Source organism: Clinocottus analis, unplaced genomic scaffold (assembly GCF_023055335.1).
Source record: "Clinocottus analis isolate CAN_PGR_092001 unplaced genomic scaffold, fCliAna1.0.p SCAF_9, whole genome shotgun sequence".
Lineage (NCBI taxonomy): Eukaryota > Metazoa > Chordata > Actinopteri > Perciformes > Cottidae > Clinocottus > Clinocottus analis.
The window spans coordinates 19,764,646-19,791,559 of record NW_027176251.1 but is presented as its reverse complement, the minus strand read 5'-3'; the positions used below and the strand labels follow the sequence as shown (position 1 = coordinate 19,791,559).

At 43.9% G+C, this 26,914-nt stretch overlaps 1 protein-coding gene across 4 annotated transcripts in view; it reads left to right on the top strand.

Moving 5' to 3' along the window:
* The window catches only part of cdk14 (cyclin dependent kinase 14), a 177,239-nt gene that overhangs the window by 28,766 nt on the left and 121,559 nt on the right, over nt 1-26,914 (top strand). The window contains exons 1-2 of one of the 4 annotated variants that reach the window (XM_068569452.1): nt 6,902-6,992; nt 18,725-18,970. In XM_068569452.1, coding sequence (XP_068425553.1) covers nt 18,740-18,970 — 231 coding nt within the window. In that variant the 5' untranslated portion in view covers nt 6,902-6,992; nt 18,725-18,739. Of the gene's footprint in view, nt 1-6,901; nt 6,993-14,927; nt 14,996-18,724; nt 18,971-26,914 lie in introns of those variants that run through there. The other 3 variants (XM_068569453.1, XM_068569454.1, XM_068569451.1) reach the window with 3 other exon arrangements.

The following is a 26,914-nucleotide window of genomic DNA, read 5'->3' as shown; positions in this document are numbered from 1 at the left end:
TCTTTAAAATCAACAGAGCTCTGAGGCGCGTAGAAACAGCCGTTTGAGGCGTGTCTCTCACGTTGACACTTTGTGTAGAATAAGCCTACTACTTGACAATGATCATGTCATGTCCATGTATCGGATGATGAATCTCAAAAATGGAGTCGCCCGCTGATGGCCGTGAGGAAAGAGTTCAGATTAAGGATTGATGCATATTGGCTTTATTTTTTATAACCAAGGCAATGTATCCTCCTTTTGTGCGTTTACCTACTAAAGCCAGTAACGCAACGCATGTCAACTTCCACTCGTCACATGCATGCAGCCTTTTCAAAATACACTTCCAACTTACCGGGCAACAACAACAGACCAGCCTGCCCGAGGCAATGGGCAACTTCTTTGATTCAGTCCGTTTGCAGCGCAACCAAACTAACTGCACCACACAGTCACCACTCAGTGACATTGTTATCTCTCTTTCTGCAACAATTTGTATCAAAAATACCACATGGACCGCCTCCTGCAGACCCCCTGACTCCCATTAGGGCTGCTGGGGTAAATGATGACCACCTGATGGGGACATGAGTCCTTTTTTACTCTGTGTCACACATTCACACACTCCAGTGACACGTAACTTCCCATCATGTAAAAGTACAACGGACATGGGCAGTGACGGCCCAGCTGGCTGTTGGGTCATCATCAGCCCTGATATGATCCAATCAGCTGAGTCACATGATCACTGAGGCTCACTCCTGACCCACATCTGTGACCTCAAACAACTGTGAGTCTCTCTGACCTGGATATCCCAAAAATGATTCTGCGGTCATGTCCACCTGCGGGTCCCAGCACATGACACACAGCCAGCACCCGTCCTGTTTGTCCCAGTGCAGGCTCCAAAGGTTCCCAAGACACCCAACATGTCATACAGGACACATTTAATGAAGCAAAATTACCATTTTTATTGGGATCGTGACCTGTGATTACACCCCAGCTAATCCCAATGCAACACGTGACTCAGACTACACTTCTTAGAAGAAAGCTAATGTACCTCAAACAGACTCCGTTTGCTTGTTTGTCCACGTTGCCCTCTGTCGTCCAAACCAGATCGGTTGCAAACCCCTCCAATTGTTAATTTTCCAGCACAGGAGTGCAGAGTTGGCGACGTGTCTCTGCTTGCATCTTTTCTCTCCTATTTGCATCTAAACGACACAATTCTGCAGGTGTTCGTCACACAATCTGGCGCCCCTCGACATTATGAATATTCTGCACTCTGTGACCGATTGCCACCAAGACTGTGTTCGATATCTCACACTGTGTGACGCCTGCAGCCTGTTGAGAGACAATGTGCAGGTGACGCTAAAAAGATAAGAGGGAAATAACATTCATCAATGTATCTTATGAAAAAATATATATAAATGTCACCCCATTAAGTGAATATAAAAAAATAAAAACATGTGTTTAGTGGTGTAAAAATGCCTCAAAGTAATTACCAAGCAAACAAAAAGAGTATTTTTTTGTTGAAGGCATTCTAACTCATCTACGTCAGCATCGTTTGCACCATTGTTATGTGAAGTGACACAACAGTAAACTATGAATAAACTCAACGCTGGAAAATGAATGGGGACCTATACGTATTGAACTGTTATCATTTTTACAAAATGTGTGAATCCTTCCGCCCTCTCTGTGGAAACATCCTGCAGTTCAGTCAGCGTTTGCTCTCGGCCATTAAGTCATTCGTCGCTTCCCAGTTTGATGTTTTTACTGGACCCAGTCCGGCGGCTGTTTATTTTGGGCTACATCCTACATAACTTATTCAAGGACCATCATGCATTGCAAAAATCTAACGACAAGTTCTAATTTTACAGTTCCTGGCTCTGACAAATGGTGGATTTCTTATTTTTCTTCTGGAACCCGCAGGCTGCTTGTGCTGTTCAGAGGGTTAAAAACCTCCAATATACAAAGACAGAACATTGTCCTTCCAGCACAGTGGAGGATCTGATTCACAGTGATCCATCTTCTCGTGTTAAACGCAGACAGACACTTTAACAGTATCAGATTTCAGACCGTCGGATGGCTTGAAGCAGACGGTATTAAAGACCCTCAGGTCCGAGCACACGAGAACACGAGCAAGCGGTCCGCTCAGAGGAGATCAGACCAGACGGCAACCACCAAGGACCCAAATGTCGGTGAAGGTGAAATCCATCGGATCTCCTTGCTGGCTGCTGTTTAATGAGACAACATCTCAGTGCCGTCTGCTTGCTCTGTCTCCGGCTTCGAGGCTGTAGAATCAAACACTAACTCTGCTGATGAACCGTGCCGGTCATACGTCTGTGCTACCTGTGTGGACTGTGCTCCTGCCTCTTGACCAGGTCATCATTGGAAATGAGAATTGGTTCTCAATTGATTTTACCTGGTATAATAAAGGTCAAATACATGAAATAAAGTCGCACGTTCACAGTTGCACGTTGTAAAATCCCGGTTCAGACCAGCAGCTGTCAAAATGGCTCCTTTTCACATCTTCATCTTCTGTGTTGTGTTTTTGGGGGATTTTCCACAATATGCAGTATAGCTTTTAAAAAGCCCAGAATCAATAGCAGACCAATGATCCAAAACTCCTCTTCATTTCCCTAGAGTCGGCAACAAATGAGCCTGCACACAACGGCCACGCCCCCAAACCGGCTCTGCAAAGGGAATCACTGTGTTTGGTCTTTAGCGAATACATCTTTTGGAACATTTGTTCATTCTTTTCCTTGCCGAGAGTTAGATGCTGGCTTCAGCGCCATATTTACTGTACGGACATCGGACTGGTACCGGTCTTCTTATTCAACTCCAAGACAGACAACAAAGGCACAGATTGCCCCAAAAAACAGTTCCTTTAAGCAAAGAACACTTGTGAACACAGATGTTTTATTATCAAACGCGTCAGTTTGTAATTGACATCATGCACTTTCTGCCTAAATTTAAATAAACACCTAAATAATACAAAGGACATCAGTCATTTTTAGAATCATGGGCATTAATGTGTTGTTATGTCAGTCTCAACTCTCGTGATTCCAGACTTCACAGCAGACTTTAGCCTCGATAAGCTCCGCCTCAATAAGCTCCGCCTTGTTTTCCAGTTCATTGCTAAGGTGTTGGGTTCGAGGTCCAACCATTTATTTACGGACAGTTTAGTGCAAACAATAAGGGGACAAACATGTCAAGCTGGAGCTACACTGTTAGCGTTCAGACATTCTTCATCTGGACCAAACCATGTGGACGGGGATTTCCATCTCTTTTTAAACATATCATCTGTTTCACATTTTGATTTGGGAACCATTCCCGTCTCCTAAAACATGTTCCCCGACAACCAACAACTTCAATAACGTAACAAACACTACCCATTTCAGGCCAAACCACCATGTTTCATTCAACCTCACCAGACTGTCATCCAGGAGAAAATATGTTTCCCTCGAAAAATGTAATGGCGAATGCAGTTTATTTGTATAGCGTTGTTATACACACAACATGACGGGCAGTGGGCGAGGCGGTATACATCTACAATATGTGAAACAAACATGGCTGTTGGTGGTAGATGTGTTCTCCTCAGGCAGTGTGTCTGGAGGTCCTGCATCTCCATCCGCCTCCTATTCTCCTCCTCCTCTCCTCATCACATCCAGGCAGCTTGCTCCCTATCTCTCTGAGCTGTCTCACCTCTCACACCCTGATGGACCCCCAATGACCCTTACACAGTATATGGACCAACACGCGTGTGTGTGTGTGTGTGTGTGTGTGTGTTATGCTTCCAGAGTTGGGAAAGCTTTATGTGTGCAACACTGAATAATGAATGACCTCCAGGCTTTTTTCACCCCCACTAGTCTGCCCCTCGCTTGCACACATTTAAACCCTCTGTGTGTATGCGTGTGTGTGTATGTGTGTGTGTGTGTGTGTGTGTGTGTGTGTGTCTAAAGGGTTAAATTCAGTTTAAATGTAAATAGTCTCCACTGCAGTTTCCTACGGTTTTAACTGATTGTCGTCTGCTGCGGCTCAGAAATCGACTCCACTTTAGAGCCGATCCGAGGCATCTCAGTGGGAATTTCACACCTTGCTGCCTCACCACAACACAATAGACATGGTGCGGTTCCTGTGGCAACAGGCCCGTCAGTCAAGGTCGTCCATGACGGCGGAAAAGAAGGGAGCGAGGAAAAAACAGAGCAGAGGAGGAACAAAGGAAAAGTCTCCTCCATCCCATGATTAGTATTTTATCGCGTGACATGATTTGGACGGCAGCTTCCCCTTTTCAGTGTGTGTGTGTCTGTGTGTGTGTGTGTGTATGTGTGTGTGTGTGTGGACTGAAGAATTGAGCAGATGTGCTATAAAATACACATTGTCTGGGTTGCACCAACAAGGATGAATGCTTACATTTAGTTTAATGTTTAATGATTTAAATTGAAACTCTGAAGCATCAAACTGTTACATTTGCTTAAATTGGATTCAATTCAAACTTCAAGGATTCAATTTAAACTTTTCTTTAAACGGCAGTTTAGTTTACTCTAAGAAATGTAATCCTGTTGCACCAAACCCTCGAGCTCCAGTAGAAACTTTGAACTTACTCCTGAGTAACGTTTAGCTTGAACTACGGCGACCTCTGATGGATTGAGCCCAACGAGTTCCTCTGAAGAGGAAAAGAGGTTGAAGAGGTGAAGGAACATCTCACCCAATCGAGCTTTCTCTCTCCCGTTGCTGCCGGCCTCTTCTTTCCTCCCTGTGCTGTTGTCAGCGTTTATCTTCTGTCTCTGTATTCATTTTTAGCCAATATGTTTCTATCAAAGGAGTAAAAATGAGACATCATGAAATATAACCCCCTCTTTTATCATACCTCCCGACGGCGCGCAGATGTTCATATTCATTTTAATTTTGATAAGCAAGCATCTCCATATCTCACTTATTTTTTGACAACTGAACTTTTAACTGTTTTTATCTGTTTGGTGTGAGGAATGTCGTATTACTTACAATAACTATAACTTTAGTGGTATCAGAAACCATAAGAAATAGGAAAAACATACAAATTAAAACAATCTCAGAGCACTGCTTTAAAGAGTTATTTTGAACCTACTTTTGCTGAACTGATCAAAATAAATCCTCCATTGAATCAATCTCTGTTCCATGTGAAGGTGAAACGATCATCATTGTGTTCTTGTTTTTGTCTCTTTCGTCATTGTGGTGTTCCCTTTAAATAGTGACACACACATTTCTCTGTCTTCACCTGGTGGCTGTGAGGGGAAATGACATCAGAGCAGCAAGATACTCTCTGCAGGGCTGTCCATTGTGCACACTGGGTGCTTGTGTTGAGGCTACACCTCCCAAACATATCAGTTCCTCTGTAATCGATCTAGACGGACAGGGATTCAATCACACAACCATCACGGTCTATTTTGTTTACCTCCGTCTTCTCTTTCGCCTTCCCCTTCTCCAGGCTTAAGTTAAGTAGTAGACTGGACATGAAGGTTTAAGTTAAGTAGTAGACTGGACATGAAGGTTTAAAGTTACGTAGTAAACTGGACATGAAGGTCTACGTTACAAAGTAGACTGGGCATAAAGGTTTAAGTTAAGTAGTAGACTGGACATGAAGGTTTAAGTTAAGTAGTAGACTGGACATAAAGGTTTAAGTTAAGTAGTAGACTGGACATAAAGGTTTAAGTTAAGTAGTAGACTGGACATAAAGGTTTAAGTTAAGTAGTAGACTGTACTAAAGGTTTAAGTTAAGTAGTAGACTGGACATAGAGGTTTAAGTTAAGTAGTAGACTGGACATGAAGGTTTAAGTTAAGTAGTAGACTGGACATAAAGGTTTAAGTTAAGTAGTAGACTGGACATAAAGGTTTAAGTTAAGTAGTAGACTGTACTAAAGGTTTAAGTTAAGTAGTAGACTGGACATAAAGGTTTAAGTTAAGTAGTAGACTGGACTAAAGGTTTAAGTTACGGACTAGACTGGACGTAAAGAACACACATGTTGTCGTTGTCTCCCATCACCGGCCTGTTGCAGAGAAACAAGCGCAGGTCTCACACTAATTCAGTGTAATGGTAAGTTGTATTTTTATGCCGGTCGTATATATTTATTACGTCATATTTATCGCCCATTTTGTCCTCTATGGATGACGAGGCGGTACATTGGGATGGTGATATTAATTAGATATTTTACAGCCACCAGAGGTTTCAGGTTTGATATATTCTCTCAGAGTTCCTCGACGGTCATGAGTAATCTGCTAAAGAGGCGCTGCGTGTTAGTTTCGCCTTAAAAACTGATGAAAGTTGAAACTGGAAACTCCAAATGGAGGTTAATGATGATGATGAGGGTTTAGTGAAGATATCCGCCTGTAATTATGTTGATTTCATCTGATCTTACAATCTTCTGGCAAAAAGTCAACGCTTTCGGCTGGTCAGACACCCGGGTTTCATGTTTCGTCTGAGGCAGGTCAGCGCGGCTCGTCTTCCCTTTGAGCTCAGACTCATTCCTGCTGGAGCTGCATCACTACTGCCTCTACTGCTAGCTGCTAGCTAGCTGCTAGCTGCTGCTTCAAACACTGTTTGCTTCCTTAAACTCCTCTGGGCTGAACCATCTCTGCCGAGCAGGGGTCCTCTGGGCTTTCAGGATGTCCTCGCGGACGGACTTTTCTCTTCCCATCTGCTGCATCACACTCTCTCTCCCCCCCCAACCCCTCCTCCCTTTTGTCCCTCACGACCACAAGCTCTCGGTCTCACAGGGCTGTCAGCCAGAAACAACGCCGCCTCCAAATACCCTCCGTCGCCTCAGATTTCACTCTCATCCCCACCCCCCCCTCTCTGCTCATAGTACAATCTCATCATTTCCAGCTTGCGAGAGGGAGCGGAAGAGAGGGAAGAGAGAGAGGGAGAGAGCGAGAGAGAGAGGGAGGGAGGGAGGGAGATGTTTTGAGCTGGTTTGCAGGGAGAGAGGTTGGCCTGAATGCGTTCTGTCTGCTCTTCAGAGACATCCAGGTGAGCTGTTTCCTCCTGGAAGGTAAGAGGAAGGCTGAGATTGGTGCTTGTTTGTCCTGCATCCCCCCCCCCCCCCCCTTTTTCTTGCCATTCGGATACATCGCTTTCGTTGTAGTGTGCGTGTGTGTGTGTGTGTGTGTGTGTATGTGTGTGTGTGTGCATGAATAGTATTCCCAGACATACCACACAATATGTATCATTGTACGAGGTGATGTGCAGATGTGCAGACGACATCATGTTTATTTGTAGGGCAGCTATGGCTGGTGTGTGTCTGTGTGTGTGTGTGTGTGTGTGTGTTGTGTTTTTGTTAATGGGGAGAGGGGGGGGGGGACTGATGATGAGCTCTCCTGCTAGCATGACAGCTTGAAAGTGGACGGCCCACCTGAGTCTCTGTGGTGAGGATGTGACGAGGAACGCAGGGGATTGGAAGGAAGTAGCGGGAAAAGGGAGAAGGGGTGTGTGTGAGTGTGTGTGTGTGTGTGTGTGTGTGTTTATCTTTATCTGCAGTTTCAGCAACAAAGTCTCAACGTCTGCCTGAAACAACATCAGCATTGCCAGTTGTTGCCCCCCCCCCTCACATCACCCATCACCACCAGCCATCCACTCTGCTAAGAGGTAGCATTTCCGTTGTGGTGGTGGAAAGAGTGATGCTGATGTTGTCTAATGGACGGATGCTCGGCTGCAGCTTTTTCCCTGCACACTCTACAACATGTCGCCCCACACATTTGCAACACGCTCGTCTTTCCTCGGGCCAGAGGGGATGGAATGTGGACACCGTGGGGAGGACGAGGGCGAGAGACGAGGGACAGGCCATTCAGCATCTGTGACAGCGTCTCGTGGACGCGTAAGGAGCTTTTTCTGCACGGCCATATGCAGCTCCTCGGGAAGGCAGCGGCTGTTAGCAAAGAGAGATGGAGGGAAACAAGAGGAGTGGAGTATCAGGGTGTCATGTTCAAGAGAGGATAAGTGTTGTCAGGATACAGAGTGGTGTGCTCTTAACTGAGAAGAAACAACGGCTCTTTTGGCAGAGCTTCAAATCCAAAGTTGGCCTCAGTAAATGTAATGAATATGTCTAAAGCCAGCTTATCTGTGTTTACACCGCCTCTAGCAATTCATTTTCATTATCTGTGTGTGTCGAGTTCACTCAATGTGAACACCATCATCAACCTGATAAATGACCGATTGGTCCAGTTTTTTTTAAAAATCCCTTCCAAATTTCTGAACACTTTCTCCGTGAGGGCGTAAACTGAATCTGTTCTTGGTTTAATCCTGCTCCACTTTGTTTGGCACTAAATCATTTTCACTTCATTAAAATGGTCTTTTGGTTTTAAACAAGAAAATAAAAAGTTCTCCATGTGTCATCCTGCATTTCTTTCTTAATTAGTTTAAAGTCGGCAATAGTTCACCCCGAGGTAATCATCTTAGTATCATGAATCATATGGCTTGTCACCTGCTTCCTGCTTGACCAATTAGGTGGCTGCTTTTTGAAAAGTGATTCCAAGATGTCTGCGAAATCAGAGGAAGCTGCATGGCAGGACCTGTTTTTAATTAATGATAAATGCATCATGAATTTATGATTCCAAAGCAACGAAAGCCAGACGTTTCATTGACACGTTGGCACGCGTTCAGAAACAGCATCACGCGTTGGCTTCGAGTTAGAGGGAGAGTCGATAGCAGAACACACACAAACGCTTTATCGAAATAGAGTCTGAAAAATGGGTTAGGTCATGTGTTTGTTTTATTTAAATGATGTCGAACCAGGGGACTAAATTCAATGCTCTTCAATAGTTTTTGTCCCTCGGAGGCAGCAGTAGTCCTTAAACTACCGTGACGCAGTGGTGAGCAGGGGTCCTCCTTCAATCAGAGGATCGGTGGTTCAATCCCTGGCCCTACCAGCCAGCTTCAACGTGTCCTTGAGCAAGACACTTAACCCTAAAATTGCTTAGTTAGATAGTCCTGATGCGGCACCTTGCATGTAAGCTCCTCTCATCACTGCGTGAATGATTCCTATGTAAAGTGTCTTTGACTATTCAGAAAAGTGCTATAAAATCAAAGTATTATTATTAAATGTACACAGGCTGCTCGAGGCACAGGGTTGGTGCTTGACCAATGAGTAATGTTCAATACTGCTGAGTAAGCGGCGTCGGGTGCCACTAGTGACATGTTCAGGGTATGGAACAAACATTTCTTGTTCCGGTGATTGACATCATAAAGTTATTTGGTGTAAAAGGGTCTCGTGTCCACACTTGTCACAGGTTACACATGACTATGAGCTGTTCATCCTAAGAGGCTGGGAGCCACTGATCCAAACTCTCCCCATAGATGACCGATCGGTCCGGTTTCAAAATATCAAGTTCAGTCAATAGCATGATGGATGTTTTCCTGACTGGGAGCCCATTGTGGACAGCGAGCTCCTGGATGTAGGCGGCTTCGCGGGGCTGTATTCAAGCAGCGACGAGCTGAAAGCAAAGGTTATCTTCCTCTGTGTTTATACCGCCTGTGTTTTTATCTCGGTGCTGGTTTGTGTAGCGGTTACTACAATGCTGGCCCGTGGAAGAGAGGGTCGAGACCCTGTGAGCAGACAGCAGACACAATGCTTTTGTTCGGAGGTGTTTCCCCAGTGATGGAGTCAATGGCGTGATTCATATCAAGTGGCTACAAAATGAAGGTGTTTGCTTAAGTGGCACTCGAGCTAATGAGTCAGCAGTGCCCTATTAGACCTGAAATCCACATCAGTCAATGCCATTTTGTTATGCTGATTTCATGTGGACCCTGTTACGTAACATGTCTTCATCAGACCCCGTAAGGACTGCACAGCGACACACAGAGCAGCGGCCTGCTGGTCGTCAACATTAGCCGTGTTTTGTTGATGGTAATGTTGGTGTGTCCACCACTTTGGTATGGATTAAAATATCTCGCAGTAATGGATCGCCATGAAATAATGTACAGACCTTCATGAGTAATAGATGAGGTTTCTTAATGCCTTTGGTGATGCTTTGACTTGCCGTTCAGCGTCAGCACAAGATTGACTTTTCTTGCTGTTCTTCTTTGTTATAAAAGATGGATGGATTGAACGTTTGGTGAAGCCCTTCATGCTCCCGTTCACTTAGATGATCCCAAAGTGATCAACTTGGTAAACATTTGTGATTATGTGCAAGTTAGCCTGTTGGGATTAGCGTTTGGCTGTAACTTTGTCTTGTTGTTTACCAGCCAGAGGGAGGTTTAATGTAAACAGTTTAATGTGTGATGAATGTAATGAAGATGTGCAGGATCTTCTGTTTTTGTCTGAGGAAAAAACTAGCTCAATTTTTGGGCTCAGTGACGGATCGGGTACTTATCAAGCAGGTCTAACAAAAAAGTATTTCCATTGTTGGTAATGTATGATCGAAAAGCCTGTTTTCTTCAAACAATTGCCAAAAAGAATACCTTTTATCCAAGCCAGAAGCTGTAAAAAAAACTGCCAATATTGTCCAATTTTCTTCTTTCCAAAGGTTCTTGAACACATCAGATGTGACGATAGCATCCATCAGGAATTGCAACAAAAATGAAGCTTGAAATTGTGATATTTCGTGAAGAAATTCTAAAATCTCCTCCTCACCAGATCCTGTAAAAAATAAAATAAATCTGAGCTCCTCAATGCAACCAAGAAGCCATAAATAAACACAATTCTGTAAAGCTTTGACTGAACTGCAGGAGAGGTCGTAAGCAGAGGTGATGACAATACAAATAGCTCAATGATCCCACTGGTTTCTAATTATTTTAAAGACATTCAATTTGTCTTATTTTACAAAGACATTTATCTCTACTTCTGATTTGTTTCCACTGAGGTGCAGGAATTATATATTGCAGTGAAACTCAAAGCTACCGAGAGAGAAATGTGACAGGAGCAAAAGAAAAAAGAAAAAAGCTCTGCAACTGCTGGGCTTGAGGTTTCCCTATTTTGGGATCTTAGCCACTCCTGCTTTGGTTTTTTCCTATTATTCTTGTAATCTGACTCCTGTGGGTCCCCAGTCCTTATGGAAATACAACATCACTAAACTGCACCTCTAATCAAAGTGTATATATTTGTAGGAATATATTGCAAACAACAACGTATAAATGCACTAAACACACACCAACAAGTGCAGAGACTTACAATGATGAAGGAGCACATTACTGTCTATTTGTGTCCAAGTGTGTTTTTCCTATCTGGACCACGAGAATGACAATAAAAGCAGTTAAGACGTTTTTAAGATACCGGCACTGTCGACTCGCAGCAAGAGGGACCTGGGTTCGGTTCCCGGCCTGGGCCGTCCCTCTGAGCATGTCTCAGGGTTCTTACGGTCATGGGAAAGCTGGAAAGTCATGGGATTTTAAAATGGTTATTTCCAGGCCTGGAAAAGTCATTTTTTCCAAACGTGTTGTAAAAGTCCTGTATATGTGTTATATTCATGTGTACGTGACGTTTATTTATGCTGAGTTTGAAATAATGAATATGCTTTTAAGCATAAGCAGTTTGGATAATGGAAAGGAAGTCTGAAACCGTTCCTCCTTACCAGCGTAGCAGAAGCTGTATTGAATCTCAGATCAGCACTTGTCTTAAGAAAATTGTCAGGAGCATTGTAACAAAGTGAAAAGTTGCTCTGTTTAGTGAAGTATTTTCATTACACCGCAGTGCTCCCGGCTTTAGTTTCTCATTCTTACATGACTGTGTTTTTAAAGATGAGCTCGTTTAGAGGCTGCCAGGGCTCTTCAGGAGAGAGGTCGGGGAGGTGGAGGCCGAGGTACGGCGCTGGCCGCATCGCCGCCATTCTCCTGAGAGACTGCGCGCTCTCAAGGAGCCGGAAGTCCCGGGACGCCAGCCAATTTAGTCATTTGTACGTCGATGCTTCCGGTTCTCCAGAATGCCAATGAAAGGCAATGGCCGGTTGTACTAATGAGGTAGAAGGCCCGGCTGAGTCACTAACTGGCCAGAACGTTTCCTCCTCCAAGAAGTCTGCTGTATCACAGGAACGTTCTTCACTCTGGGCGAAGAGGCGGGCTCGCTGGCAACGGCCACAGCGTGAGCTTCTAGAGACACGGAAATACATCTCAGCACCGCAGCTACACTCTGATGAATGCACACAATACAACATGTATGAAGCATGTAGACACGTGTGTGATCATCACAATGCAACACACAAATTGCCTGTAGTTTCCACAGACTGTACTTAAGAAGTGGATGAAGACATTCGTTGCTTTTTGCGATTTGAAGCCATGAGTTTAGCGTTTTGGTTGTCGCCATCTTGTTATCTTGTTTTTTTTTGCTGAACAAGACACTTTTTTAAGTGACTGAAATGTAACAATTTACTTTCCTGAACTGAAAACACACTGTGGAAGGGGTTAAAGTTCGAAGACAAAAACGCAGACAACTGACAAGGTAGCTCTGTAAATGCATCATCATTTACTAAATGAACATCACACCGTGTTGAACAAGACTTGAAACAAGAGATTGAAACATAAACTCATGTTTACTGAGGGAATAAATCAAGAGAGATGTAGAGTCATTTTCTAAAGACTTCTGTACAATCTGACTTATTTTTGCAAGCAGAGGAGTCGCCCCCTAAAGGCCAGTAGAGAGAATGCACGTTTAAGCCACTTCGTCATTGGATAGATAGAACTGGATGGATAGTTCACGATGTTGTAATATGTTATGACATAAGCATTACTTCATTTATCATTTAGATTCATCAACCTCCAAACAAAACCGCTTTACCTGCACCTTCTGGCCAGAAATCAGACAGCCGTTAAACAATTTAAGAATATTGAAATATTCCCTACACCAGTAGAAATGAACAACTTGTTATATTTCTCTCTGCAAATTCATTATGATGAGATGAGAATTGTAATATGATGTTAAACATATCAGTAGCATTTTATTTAGAGACATTACTCCATTAACTGATATTTTCACCATTCATCATTTTGACTAAATATCTTTATATCTGAATTCACCTCACTTGTATCAGGAAAATACATTCAGTTGTAAAATACATTTAATAAGTTGATACTATGTTTCATAAAAATCAGTCCGACTCATTTTGTAAATGTTGCTCTAAAAAGTAGATATTACTGCTAAATAAAAAAAAGGAAGTTCAAGGCTCTGTGGAGGCCAGTGTTGTTAGCATGACAGATGCTAAGTTAGCAGGTAACATTAGCACTCTCCAGCTCTGTTAGTAAGGCTTACGCTTGGTTAATTTCAAAACAGTAATATTAAATGAGATGCTTATTTTAGCTATCAAAAACATGCTTGTATGTAATGTACCTGCCAGACTTTAGGAACAACAAGCTAAGCTAACACGCTAGGTATGTAAAGTGCAGATACCCTGATACCTGCAGATGAAAAAGTGCTGGGATGTTATACAAATAAAGTTTTACTAGAATTACCACTGAAACAAACTGGATCACAGACGTATTCAATCAATCGATCGACCTGTTTGACTTGTTAAAGCTACAAGGTACAACTCCAGTGACGCACAATCCCAGTCTTGACATACAAACCATCATTTGAGTGTTTTCAGTTTCCTGCTCTGGGGATGGAGGTGCAGTAACAAAGAGCCGCTATCTGGGCCATCAGTTGGCTGTTCAGATATTTTATTCCTCCGCATATGTTAATTAAGACTTTCATCCACAATTTCTTCAGACTTGTGTTTAAAATTATGAAACGGCCACAGCAAAGAACCGAAATGCATTTACATATTTTATTTTGCTGGTGCACTTAATGAGAGTGACTTGCAGTGAGAAGTGACATTGGCTTTGACAGGAAGCCAAAAGAACTCAAGGATATAGCACACGAGGTTGGTCTGTGCCAAAAAGGAAATTGCTGTATTCCATCACAATATAACCTCAAAAAATATATATTAAAACAGATTAATCAATCATATGTCTCTGTGTCGTTCACATTCCGATGTATGGGAACGACTGACTCGAGGCAAAAGGGTGTATAGCTGTTCACATTGTGTTACACGTGAATAAATAATAAAAAATGATAACTCCAGTTCAAACCCTGCCTTCAGTAACAATTCTGTGATAATAGAAACATAATATAACAATTTGAATGTGCTGTGTCAAAATACATGTAAAAAGAATGCTTGAGGTCATCGTCTCATTTTTTTCAAACAATCTTTTATGTCTCAACCTCTAGTTTCAAGTCTTCTTCAGTACAGCACAATGTTCATTTCATAAATGATGTTTTATTTAATGTCAAACAGGCCATAAAGTAGGGTGTGCTTTTGGGCGGGGCTTACTGTGATTGACAGGTTGCTGCCACGGTGTTGTCTGGTCTGTGAGTTGTCCATGTTCAGAGCTCTAACCCTTTCGCAGTGTGTTTTTAGTTCAGAAGAGTTGCATTATATTATTCTAGAAGCGTCTTCTTCAGCTCCGCCCTGTTTTGGCACGTGAAAAAAACAAAGACGTCGATGGACACATTGCACCTTGGCAGTTCACAAACCAAATAGGGACGTTACGGTGGCTACATCCACTCCTAATATTGTTCATATAGGCAACTTTTGCCAATACATGAGCCACATTATGGATATGATACAAGGCAGCATGATCCACTGAACCCTGCTGCTACACTACGACATGATACACCTTCCACGTCAGCTCAGCCCTCCATCACATCTTCTCTTAGTGAACTGTTTCAGAACGGTCCATCATTCCTTTCCGTTCACCCGCATATCGTTCAAATCCGTCAGCTGGCAGTGACCGATCTCAGAAAAAACTGCTGTTGCTTGAGGAGGCTTTCACTATATTTAGCACACACACACACACACACACACACACACACACACACACACAGACACACACACACACCCCTACTGTATATCTGCCAGTCATGAAACAAAGGCGTGTGCGGCGTGGATGGGAGGAGGATGAGGTGTTTTCTCTTCCTGTGTCTCTCTCTGGTTTTATCGTCTTTTATCGCCCTGAACCCAGGATGATGAGCCCGGGCCGACCGGCAGCCCTGCTTTGACTCAGTGAAATGGAAAAGCGTTCACACGGCCGGTAAGCCCTGAATGTGGCCCAGTTAATATGGCAGATAGCTGCGTGTAAGCAGAGCACATAAGTAGGCTTCATGGCTGATTGGTCTTTTATGTCCTGTGTGCTTCTTGTCATCCTTCAAGCTAATGTCATCAGTAAGTACTTCTCTGGAGGTAGTTGCATTAGTCTGGGCCTGCCCACTGTGTTACCGCCTAGCTTTTCCATTACTGTATGACAACTCTGAGATAAGATGAATCTCAAATGATCCCTGTGGGGCAAAGGGGTCACGGCAGCAGTTCATAGATGGGAAAGCAACGCTGTTTGTCACCCTGTGTTTGTGTGTGTGCATGTGTGCGTCGGTATATCGTGGCGGCGGTGGCGACAGAGGGGGGTAGCAGTGATTAAAGAGGCTGTCCCTCTCCCAGAATCAATATGGTGTAATTGCATCCGTGGCGGGGTTTTCCTGTCTTGGCAGGGTGTTCCCATCCTGCCAGCGGAGGGAAGCCAGATGCAGCAGAGGATGCTGGCAAAGGCCAACGAGCACCACGGCGCTCACAATCTCACTTCTATTCTTACGTTTGTATTTCATTTCTTCCGCTCTATTTTTTTTAAATTGGAAAATAATAATGAGATCAGTGAGAGAGAACAGTTTTAGTCCCTCTTTGCACCTGCTGATTGTTTTGGGTGTGTTGACACATTCCCAGTGAAGCAGTGCAGAACAATGAGGAGCAGCAGAACGAGGACGGCTTCTCTCCGTGTCCATGGTGACAGCGGCCGTGTCCTTGACGCCTGCAGTGTGATGTTCTTCAGTCTGGCTTCAGTCTGCAGAGCGCAGCCGTGCGTAACGTCTCTGCGGGGCTTGGATCCACGCTGCTTATTTCCATCTCAGTTGTTTTAGAGGTGACATGTGCGCGTCCCGCTCCTGGGACTCGAACCCACCAAGAGCCAAGGGATGTTCTTCGGCTTTTGATTTAGCTTCAATTTGGTCCTACTTAGCCAGCGTGTCCATGTGGGGCCCATAAGGTCTACATTTGGGCTGCAGATAAGGGTCCCAAGTGGGTTTGTCCGCAGCCTCCACGGTGGCCTCACCTGTGTTTGTCCATATGGGTTTCAAGCTGGATTATTGTCCATATAATAAATGGTAGGGTATTGATAGTAGTATTGATTTGATTGCTTTAGTATTTTTCATGTAGTGTCAAATACTCCCTCTGGACACCTTCATGGCCCAAAATGCCTCATTGACTTCCATGAAAACCACATTTTTGAATCTCATTGTCATTGCAGTACAAAACCATGCATTCTGGGATGGCAGCATTTCTAATGCAATCAAATCAACTTTGCTGCTAATCTTTCACATTTCAAAGACTCTAATCACCACCAAAGCCCCATCGCCCTACTATTTATTATGTGGAGAATAATCCAACTTGAAACCCATATGGGCAAACAGAGGTGAGGCCACCGTGGAGACTGCGGACAAACCCACTTGGGACCTTTATCTGCAGCCCAAATGTAAACCTTATGGGCCCCACATGGACATGCTGGCTAGTAATTGCATCTGTCCATTCATCGATCAAGCCAGCGGCCTCTCCATCCATCAGTCCGAACAGTTGTAGTTGCTTGTCCCGTCAGAGTCATGGTGGCAACAAAGCAGCCAATTAGTGTAGGGCTTCAATAGGTTTTATTGAATCTGAATCCAGTTCCTAATCTGCTTATCCGATCTAACCTTTTTAACGTTTGGTGGGAAATGAAGATGTATTAGTTAGGAGGAGACAGGCAAAACCATTGTTTTTCATGAACTGGTCGATTTAGAGATTTGGGGCAATGTAGCTTCAACAACCTCGGAGGGCTGCTGAGTGTGGGCGGCGTCTCGCCTCCCTTGGTGCAACACAGACATCAGAGGAGAGGATAGAAAGTGGAGAGGAGAGAAACTAGTAGACTGTAAATGACAGTAAAACGAAGGAAAGACTCACGATTATGTTTCTGTCACTGTATCGATGCCGAACGATCACGTTTGCGTCTCGCTGATCTTAGATTCTCAACATTTCCACAACTCCGACGTCCCTACGAATGTTTGTGCCAATCCTCGTTGTTGTTGAGATGTTCAGTCATTTCGGATCAATACGTGGAGCGGTTCATTGATGCAGTGAATGTGTTGGGGTGTGGCCCTCTGTGAGTGTGCGAGCTGGCAACTGTAACCAAGCACAGGTGTGCTTTAGAAGAGAAGAGCAATGACGCTAACGGTGGGTATCATATTCCAAACACAGTGCTCGGCACGGAGGCTGTTAATGAAGACGGGGGCTCACGGCACGAGAACTGAACAAGCTGTCACTGTCCTGGAAGAAACAGCTCGATGAGAAAGCAGCTGTGCCAGAAGAAGCAGGGATTGCATGGGACTTGGCAGTTCGTCTGTTTCCTCTCACCTGTATCCTGTCACCTGACAGGACCCACACACACGCTCATCAGGGTCATATTCACCTCTCACATCATGAAGTGGATCAAACCGATCCATTGATGGCAGGTTTTACATTGCACCCTTCTTTTAAACATACACTACCGTTCAAAAGGTTGGGGTCACTTAGAAATGTCCTTATTTTCAAAGAAAAGCACTGATTTTAAATGAAGAAAACATTAAGTTAATCAAAAATACATCTTTACATTGTTAATGTGGTAAAAGATTATTCTAGGTGGAAACGTCTGGTTCTTAATGAAACATCTACACAGTGTATAGAGGCCCATTTCCAGCAGCATCACTCCAGTGTTCTGATGCTACATTGTGTTTGATCATCACCTTAAAAGACTGACTGTGCAAAAAAAAACTTGTGCAGTGATGTCACACAGCTGAACACAGTTGTGCTGGTGAGAGAAGCTATAACACTGTTCTTCCTTTGAGCTGGTTGAGGATCTGCAGCATCACATTTATGGGTTCATTAAACTCTCAAAATGAACAGAAAAGGAGAACTTTCATGTGAAACTCTCCAGTCTGTTGTTGTTCTTAGAAATGAAGGATATTCTATGAGAGAACTTGAAACTAAACATTTGTCTGGGTGACCCAAAACTCATGAACGCTAGTGTAGCTTCTCATCAATAGAGTCGCAGTGACAATGTTTCCATATCGTTGTCACAGAGAATGGACCCTGCGTGGTGTTGAAGAACAAGCCAACCCGCTGTAAGACGACTCCACCTTGTGTATGAGAGTAATTAGAAGTTCTTCCTGCAGGGGAGCCTGGCCTAAATATTTAATCTGGAGGGAGCCGTGGCGAAACATGTCATGCCACCTGCGTCTTTTGTGGCTGACAGACCCAAAAGTCCGTCGTGGACGAGCAGCTGGTGAGGTGCTTTGTGTCTGGAAAAAGGACGGGGGACGCGTGGAGGCCTCGGCGTGGACACGGTGGGCCCGTAGGAGACAATCTGTAGCGTGGCTGCACGATTGTATGGATGTGTAGATGTGTGTCAGAGATAAGGCGGAATTGTTATGTGTGTGTGTGTGTGTGTGTGTGTGTGTGTGTGTGTGACAGCGCCGACAGAGGCTGGAACAGTTTTGATCAGAGAAGAGAGAGATGGAGATGAAAAGGCTCTCATGCTAAAGAGAGGTAGCAGCAGGCCTCTATGGGGAGGGAAGAGACCCAGACTGACGGAGAGATTAAAAACATTACGGATCTGGAAGACAGTTTTTGGCTGAACACATAATCGCCGATGGATTTCTTTCTTTATTGCTCTTCAACGTCTTTTTTCTTCCTCCCTCTTTTTTGACAGATATGTGTCACGAAGATGTCCACACGCAGCTGCCAGGGATCGGACTCGGTCATCAAGCCCCTGGACACCATCCCTGAGGACAAGAAGGTGAGGGTGCAGCGCACGCAGAGCGGCTTCGACCCGTTCGAGAAGCCCGCCAGCCAGGTGAAGAGGGTCCACTCGGAGAACAATGCCTGCATCAGCGCCAAGGGCACGTCCGTGGGCAAGGAGTCGCCCAAACTGCGCCGCCACTCCAGCCCGAGCTCTGTAAGTACAGCTTCACACCCAGGAGGAGCAGATTGCGGCACATACCAATACAGCCTTATTAGCCTCGTTAGCCTTATCTTATTATGTGACCCTCATTGAGTTGTTGTAGCTGTACACTTGGTAGTCACAATCCAAAATCCCACACCTGTCACATGAGCAGCAAGAACATAGCCTGCTTTCAAATTATAATGAAGAGCATGAAGTCCAATTTCATTCATGTTGCCAAATATCAAACCTTAAATTAGGATTTACATTTGACATCCTCTCTCCTAAGATCCTCAATTCAGATAATTAAACACTTTACTCACTGAAAGGAAAAAGCAACTGGGCTCAGAAAAAGAGGAGTGATCAGTTTCCCAGGATGGACAGACATGAAATTGATGTTTTGAACAGATAGAACCTGAGTCACATGACCTCCCTTCCACCATGGAGACCTGGAAGAGGACCATAGACTGTGCATAGGAAGTGGACTCAGTCACTGGGACGTCCCCTGTTGGTTTCTGGACTGACACTTTGAAGATCGACATTTTTGTTTTTTGTCCGTCGTCCGATCAGAATCTTGATTCTGTTGTGTGTTTTTTCTGGCTGAATGCTAGCTGCTATAGCTAACCGCTACCCAAAGGTCTGTTGCCCAGCTGCTGGTCTCCTGGTGACAAGGAGGATGAAACCGAAACACAAGATTTATCTTCTCATTTCTGCCACTGAATGAAACTATCTAAACATGCGTGGTACATTCAGAGTGATTGATACGCTCTGCGTCTTCGTCCTCTCTTGTTGAACACCGGCTGGACGCTGCATGTGGTAGGACCAGACATGACGGGGCTAGCTGGATAATCTCTGTCAAACAATACATAGATGTCTCTGACAAAACGTCACTGTAACCTCCTCGCATTCTGTTGATAATGCGGTAAAGCAATTAGCCTAGCTTAGCATAAAGACTGGAAGTTGTTTCAGAGCAGGGATATAAAAGCAGCAGTTGATGCTCATAGGTGTTACGCAGTTGATGGCAGTCTTGCTTAACAAACAAAGTACCATTAGTGCCGGTGGTCAGATAAAGCCAGTGAGCACATAATCTCTTCAAATTGATTTTGCTTTCTTATGTAATAGTACAAGATTTTGGAAAGAAGCATTGTAGTTTCTGTTTGTAATCCGAGTGGTATTGACCCATCATGTCCGAGCAGGCTTTGGTTGAATGCAGTCTGGCTGGACCGTCAGACTGATGGATTCATAGATTGGGAGCGTCGGTCTTGGTCTGCATACTGGCTCCATGATAACAGTGCTGGAAGGTGGACAGAGTCAGTGTCTACAGACAGATAACAGAGCAGGAGAACGAGCACCAGTGGTGCTGATGACACGGCATCTGGTGGGTGGTCACCTCTGTTTGAGTTGATGAACAATGGGTGAGAATGCAGTCAACCATTGTGCCAGCGTTACCATGGAAACGCAGCTTGTAGTTACGAGAGAGGATGGGTGAAAGTTGGTAAGTTTTTAATTTTCTCACAATTAGTCAGTCTTTATTTTTTGGATCGTTCTCAACTTGTTAGACTGGATTGATAGTAACTCAAGAGAACGCTCCATTCAGTGTCCAGCAGAGCTGCAGCACAGTGAGGGAAGAGTTCACAGGAAGCAGAGGAAGTGTTGAACACCAGTAGAGTTTGATTTGAATGTTGCATTTTATTCTGTATTTCTTGGTAATGTTATTGGCATCACTGTGATTAAGGTGGTAGCATAGACTGTATACAATACGTATTTGTAGTTACTGTGACATCACTAATTGGTTTGTGGACTACGGTTTTGAAGTCTTGAGTTTGAATTTAGCCGCTGCCACTGAAGACTTAACAACTAGAGGTTGAGACATAAACTCATGTTTACAATGTTTACTGAGGGAATACATCAAGAGAGAAGTAGAGTCACTTATATAGACTTCTATACAACCAGAGGAGTCGCCCCTGGTGGTCAGGAGAGAGAATGCAGCTTTAACACATGAAGCATAGACTTCTATACAACCAGAGGAGTCGCCCCCTGGTGGTCAGGAGAGAGAATGCAGCTTTAACACATGAAGCATAGACTTCTATACAACCAGAGGAGTTGCCCCTGGTGGTCAGGAGAGAGAATGCAGCTTTAACACATGAAGCATAGACTTCTATACAACCAGAGGAGTCGCCCCTGGTGGTCAGGAGAGAGAATGCAGCTTTAACACATGAAGCATGGACTTCTATACAACCAGAGGAGTCGCCCCCTGGTGGTCAGTAGAAGAATGCAGCTTTAACACATGAAGCATAGACTTCTATACAACCAGAGGAGTCGCCCCTGGTGGTCAGGAGAGAGAATGCAACTTGACAATTTTCCGAATTGCTACCTCGTTGATACCAGTAAAACGTCTTGTCCGGGTTTTCAAGACAGCCGACCCTGAGAGGAATACCAAGGGCAAATAAAAATAAAACCCCACTTAGCACGATGCAGCCAAACCTGCCTTTGTCTCCCAAGTCCAAGCAAGAAGCCGCATGCAGAAACCATATAGCTCCCATCCGGCTCTCAAAGTGACTGAACAAAGGAGATCTTCACAATCCTGCCTGTCAAAAGTGATTCAATTAGACTGAATTCAGATTGAATCAATCCAGTTTGTGCATGGAACTGAATATAAGCGTTTTCATTCACTTTTTTGATGTTCATTTTCATTTTGTGCGAAAAAGGAAAACCGGCATATTAGGAAAAGGTGTTTACACTTGACTGAGGTATACAAGTAACGATTAAAGCTAAATGCAACATGCGAGGTGACGTAGCACCAGACTTACAAACAGCTGCACACATAAACATCTGTATGGAGCGATGAGGAGAACGTAACCTTCCTCAATTAAATCCCTCTTTTTTCCTCTCTTTGACGTTTGACCGGGGCTTTTAGTTGATAATAGTTTAATGGCTGCTGACTGGAGACTTAGAAGCACCAGCTGTTCATTTTCTTTTTTCCATTTTCTACACATTTGCTAAAGATCAGTGAAAGGCTAATTGTTTCTTCTTCGACAGCAGCACCCACTTTGCTTTGCTTTGGCTTTCATCTCCTGTCAAAGCACCAATTACCTTTTTATTCCTCAGGTGTGTCGTTTTGGCCACCAAAAACTGTTTCTTTTCTCCATCTGAAACTCATTTCACACGGTTAATGAAAGCCTGTGTACAAACAAACACCATCATCTTCTTCATCGTAATCATGAGATGTTCAGGTTTTCTTAATTCCTCCTCCAAATGTGAAACGCCTAATGAATCTGCACACAAATAAGATGTAATAAGTGTGATATGAAGCTTGACTGATTGCCTGCCAGCGTCGCTGCAAGACACTAATGAATTGTTTCAGCTGCGATTAAGAAAACGTCTGAATCGTGGCTTTTTGTTGAGGTAGCCCGAGCCACACGGCCCCGCACTCCACACACAGCCTCTTGGGCCGTCAGCAGGGTCGTGCATCACACATGAGCTGCAGCTGGAGACCATCAGGTTTAAGCAGCGTTGACTCTGTGTGAATGAATGCTGCGCTCACGTCAGTTTACAAGTGAGAAGCTCCCTCACAGAAACCCTCTTCCCACCAATGTTCATCACCTGGAGTTACTTTTTAGGAAATAAATCACAACTCTGATCACGTTTTGTATCTGAGAATCTCAACAAGATGATCTGTCTGCTTCCAACTCAAGTCTGGTTGAATAGGAAGTTATTATTAAGTGTGGCTTCAGCCGCATGGGGTCATAGACCCCATGCTGGAAGCACACTTCATGTTCTCCTGCGGGCTTATTATTATTATTATTATTAAGTGTGGCTTCAGCCGCATGGGGTCATAGACCCCATGCTGGAAGCACACTTCATGTTCTCCTGCGGGCTTATTATTAAGTGTGGCTTCAGCCGCATGGGGTCATAGACCCCATGCTGGAAGCACACTTCATGTTCTCCTGCGGGCTTATTATTATTATTATTATTCTTCTTATAGTCAAACCACTACTCCTCCCAGAGCGTTGCCAGCACATGCGCAAAAATTACATCGAAACGTGCGGTTTGCGCGGGAATCGTGAGGTATGACTTTTCTAAGAGATTCGCCCGTACGTTTTCCCGAAAAATGCAAAAAACATAAAAAAAATTTCACGAAACGTTCGTAGAGGGTGGCGCACCAATTAACAGAGTGAGAAGAAGCGACAGAAACTGTTAAAAAAATAAAACGTATTTTGTCTTTACTCCCACAATGTTCACTCTTCATACACCATTGTTGGATAGAAACGTTGGAAATATTGTCTTCTGTCATAAACTGCGGTCGATAGGAATCCAACAGACTCAGACGTCTTGAAATCGGACTGAATGTGAGAGCAAGTCCACCTCGCTCTGCCATCCGCCGCCATGTTAAATCTCCCTCCAAAGCCACGTCTCCCCTGAAGCTCGTACCTGATTTGTAAATCGCCCGTACAGACACATGTTTTATCGTACAGACTCGCCAGTCACAGTATCTGTTCATCAGGTCTTCCTAACGCTCAATATGCGATATCGAAGCAATAGTGGCTTTTAAAGTACCATTTTTTAAAAATAGTTTGAAAGGAGTTCCACAGCATTTAGGTCTATTAAGCTCAGCGTAAGGAAGTCCCTTTGAAGTCATCACCATGGCAACCTTTGATCTAGCGACCCACAGGTGTTCTCGTTAGGGCAGTTTAACAGACACACAGACACTTACACACGCACACACAACACAGATGACTTCTGTCTCTCTGTCTGTTTGTCTCACACACACACAGACACACATACACACATACACACACACAAACAAACAAACACATACACACACACAAACAAACAAACACATACACACACACACACACAACACAGATGACTTCTGTCTCTCTGTCTGTTTGTCTCACACACACAGACGCACAGACACACATACACACACACAAACAAACAAACACATACACAAACACACACAAACAGACACACACAAACAGACACATACACACACACACAGACACACACAAAGACGTTTACGTGTGTTTTATATTGTGTAGTTGTCAACACTGTGATCATTAATAAGGTCATATGATATTTCATATACGTTTGCGTGTGTTCAGGACGTTCAGTAGTTTATTTCCTTAAGTCCACAGTCCAGTCTGCCTCTAATCAGTCTGCTGGCGCTAACTTGGTCACCATGACGACGGCAGCACACAGGTGCTTCATATCAGCCAATCAGTTTAACACACAAACCAACTCAAGTGCTTTGGAGGAGAGACGGGCGTCAGAAACAAAAGCTATATATTGCGACGTCTTACGGCAGTAGTAGCCACACTTTCAAAATTTCTTGCGAAATTTTCTAGTTATTATTATTATTCTTCTTATAGTCAAACCACTACTCCTCCCAGAGCGTTGCCAGCACATGCGCAAAAATTACATCGAAACGTGCGGTTTGCGCGGGAATCGTGAGGTATGACTTTTCTAAGAGATTCGCCCGTACGTTTTCCCGAAAAATGCAAAAAACATAAAAAAAATTTCACGAAACGTTCGTAGAGGGTGGCGCGCCAATTAACAGAGTGAGAAGAAGCGACAGAAACTGTTAAAAAAATAAAACTTATTTTGTCTTTACTCCCACAATGTTCACTCTTCATACACCATTGTTGGATAGAAACGTTGGAAATATTGTCTTCTGTCATAAACTGCGGTCGATAGGAATCCAACAGACTCAGACGTCTTGAAATCGGACTGAATGTGAGAGAAAGTCCACCTCGCTCTGCCATCCGCCGCCATGTTAAATCTCCCTCCAAAACCACGTCTCCCCTGAAGCTCGTACCTGATTTGTAAATCGCCCGTACAGACACATGTTTTATCGTACAGACTCGCCAGTCACAGTATCTGTTCATCAGGTCTTCCTAACGCTCAATATGCGATATCGAAGCAATAGTGGCTTTTAAAGTACCATTTTTTTTAAATAGTTTGAAAGGAGTTCCACAGTATTTAGGTCTATTAAGCTCAGCGTAAGGAAGTCCCTTTGAAGTCATCACCATGGCAACCTTTGATCTAACGACCCACAGGTGTTCTCGTTAGGGCAGTTTAACAGACACACAGACACTTACACACGCACACACAACACAGATGACTTCTGTCTCTCTGTCTGTTTGTCTCACACACACAGACACACAGACACACAGACACACACACAAACAAACAAACACATACACAAACACACACAGACACACAAACACACACACACAAACACACACACACAAAGACATTTACGTGTGTTTTATATTGTGTAGTTGTCAACACTGTGATCATTAATAAGGTCATATGATATTTCATATACGTTTGTGTGTGTTCAGGACGTTCAGTAGTTTATTTCCTTAAGTCCACAGTCCAGTCTGCCTCTAATCAGTCTGCTGGCGCTAACTTGGTCACCATGACGACGGCAGCACACAGGTGCTTCATATCAGCCAATCAGTTTAACACACAAACCAACTCAAGTGCTTTGGAGGAGAGACGGGCGTCAGAAACAAAAGCTATATATTGCGACGTCTTACGGCAGTAGTAGCCACACTTTCAAAATTTCTTGCGAAATTTTCTAGTTCTTCTTATAGTCAAACCACTACTCCTCCCAGAGCGTTGCCAGCACATGCGTAAAAAATACGTCGAAACGTGCGGTTTGCGCGGGAATCGTGAGGTATGACTTTTCTAAGAGATTCGCCCGTACGTTTTCCCGAAAAATGCAAAAAACATAAAAAAAATTTCACGAAACGTTCGTAGAGGGTGGCGCGCCAATTAACAGAGTGAGAAGAAGCGACAGAAACTGTTAAAAAAATAAAACGTATTTTGTCTTTACTCCCACAATGTTCACTCTTCATACACCATTGTTGGATAGAAACGTTGGAAATCTTGTCTTCTGTCATAAACTGCGGTCGATAGGAATCCAACAGACTCAGACGTCTTGAAATCGGACTGAATGTGAGAGCAAGTCCACCTCGCTCTGCCATCCGCCGCCATGTTAAATCTCCCTCCAAAGCCACGTCTCCCCTGAAGCTCGTACCTGATTTGTAAATCGCCCGTACAGACACATGTTTTATCGTACAGACTCGCCAGTCACAGTATCTGTTCAGCAGGTCTTCCTAACGCTCAATATGCGATATCGAAGCAATAGTGGCTTTTAAAGTACCATTTTTTTTAAATAGCTTGAAAGGAGTTCCACAGTATTTAGGTCTATTAAGCTCAGCGTAAGGAAGTCCCTTTGAAGTCATCACCATGGCAACCTTTGATCTAACGACCCACAGGTGTTCTCGTTAGGGCAGTTTAACAGACACGCAGACACTTACACACGCACACACAACACAGATGACTTCTGTCTCTCTGTCTGTTTGTCTCACACACACAGACACACAGACACACATACACACACACAAACAAACAAACACATACACAAACACACACAGACACACAAACACACACACACAAACACACACACACAAAGACGTTTACGTGTGTTTTATATTGTGTAGTTGTCAACACTGTGATCATTAATACGGTCATATGATATTTCATATACGTTTGTGTGTGTTCAGGACGTTCAGTAGTTTATTTCCTTAAGTCCACAGTCCAGTCTGCCTCTAATCAGTCTGCTGGCGCTAACTTGGTCACCATGACGACGGCAGCACACAGGTGCTTCATATCAGCCAATCAGTTTAACACACAAACCAACTCAAGTGCTTTGGAGGAGAGACGGGCGTCAGAAACAAAAGCTATATATTGCGACGTCTTACGGCAGTAGTAGCCACACTTTCAAAATTTCTTGCGAAATTTTCTAGTTATTATTATTATTCTTCTTATAGTCAAACCACTACTCCTCCCAGAGCGTTGCCAGCACATGCGCAAAAATTACATCGAAACGTGCGGTTTGCGCGGGAATCGTGAGGTATGACTTTTCTAAGAGATTCGCCCGTACGT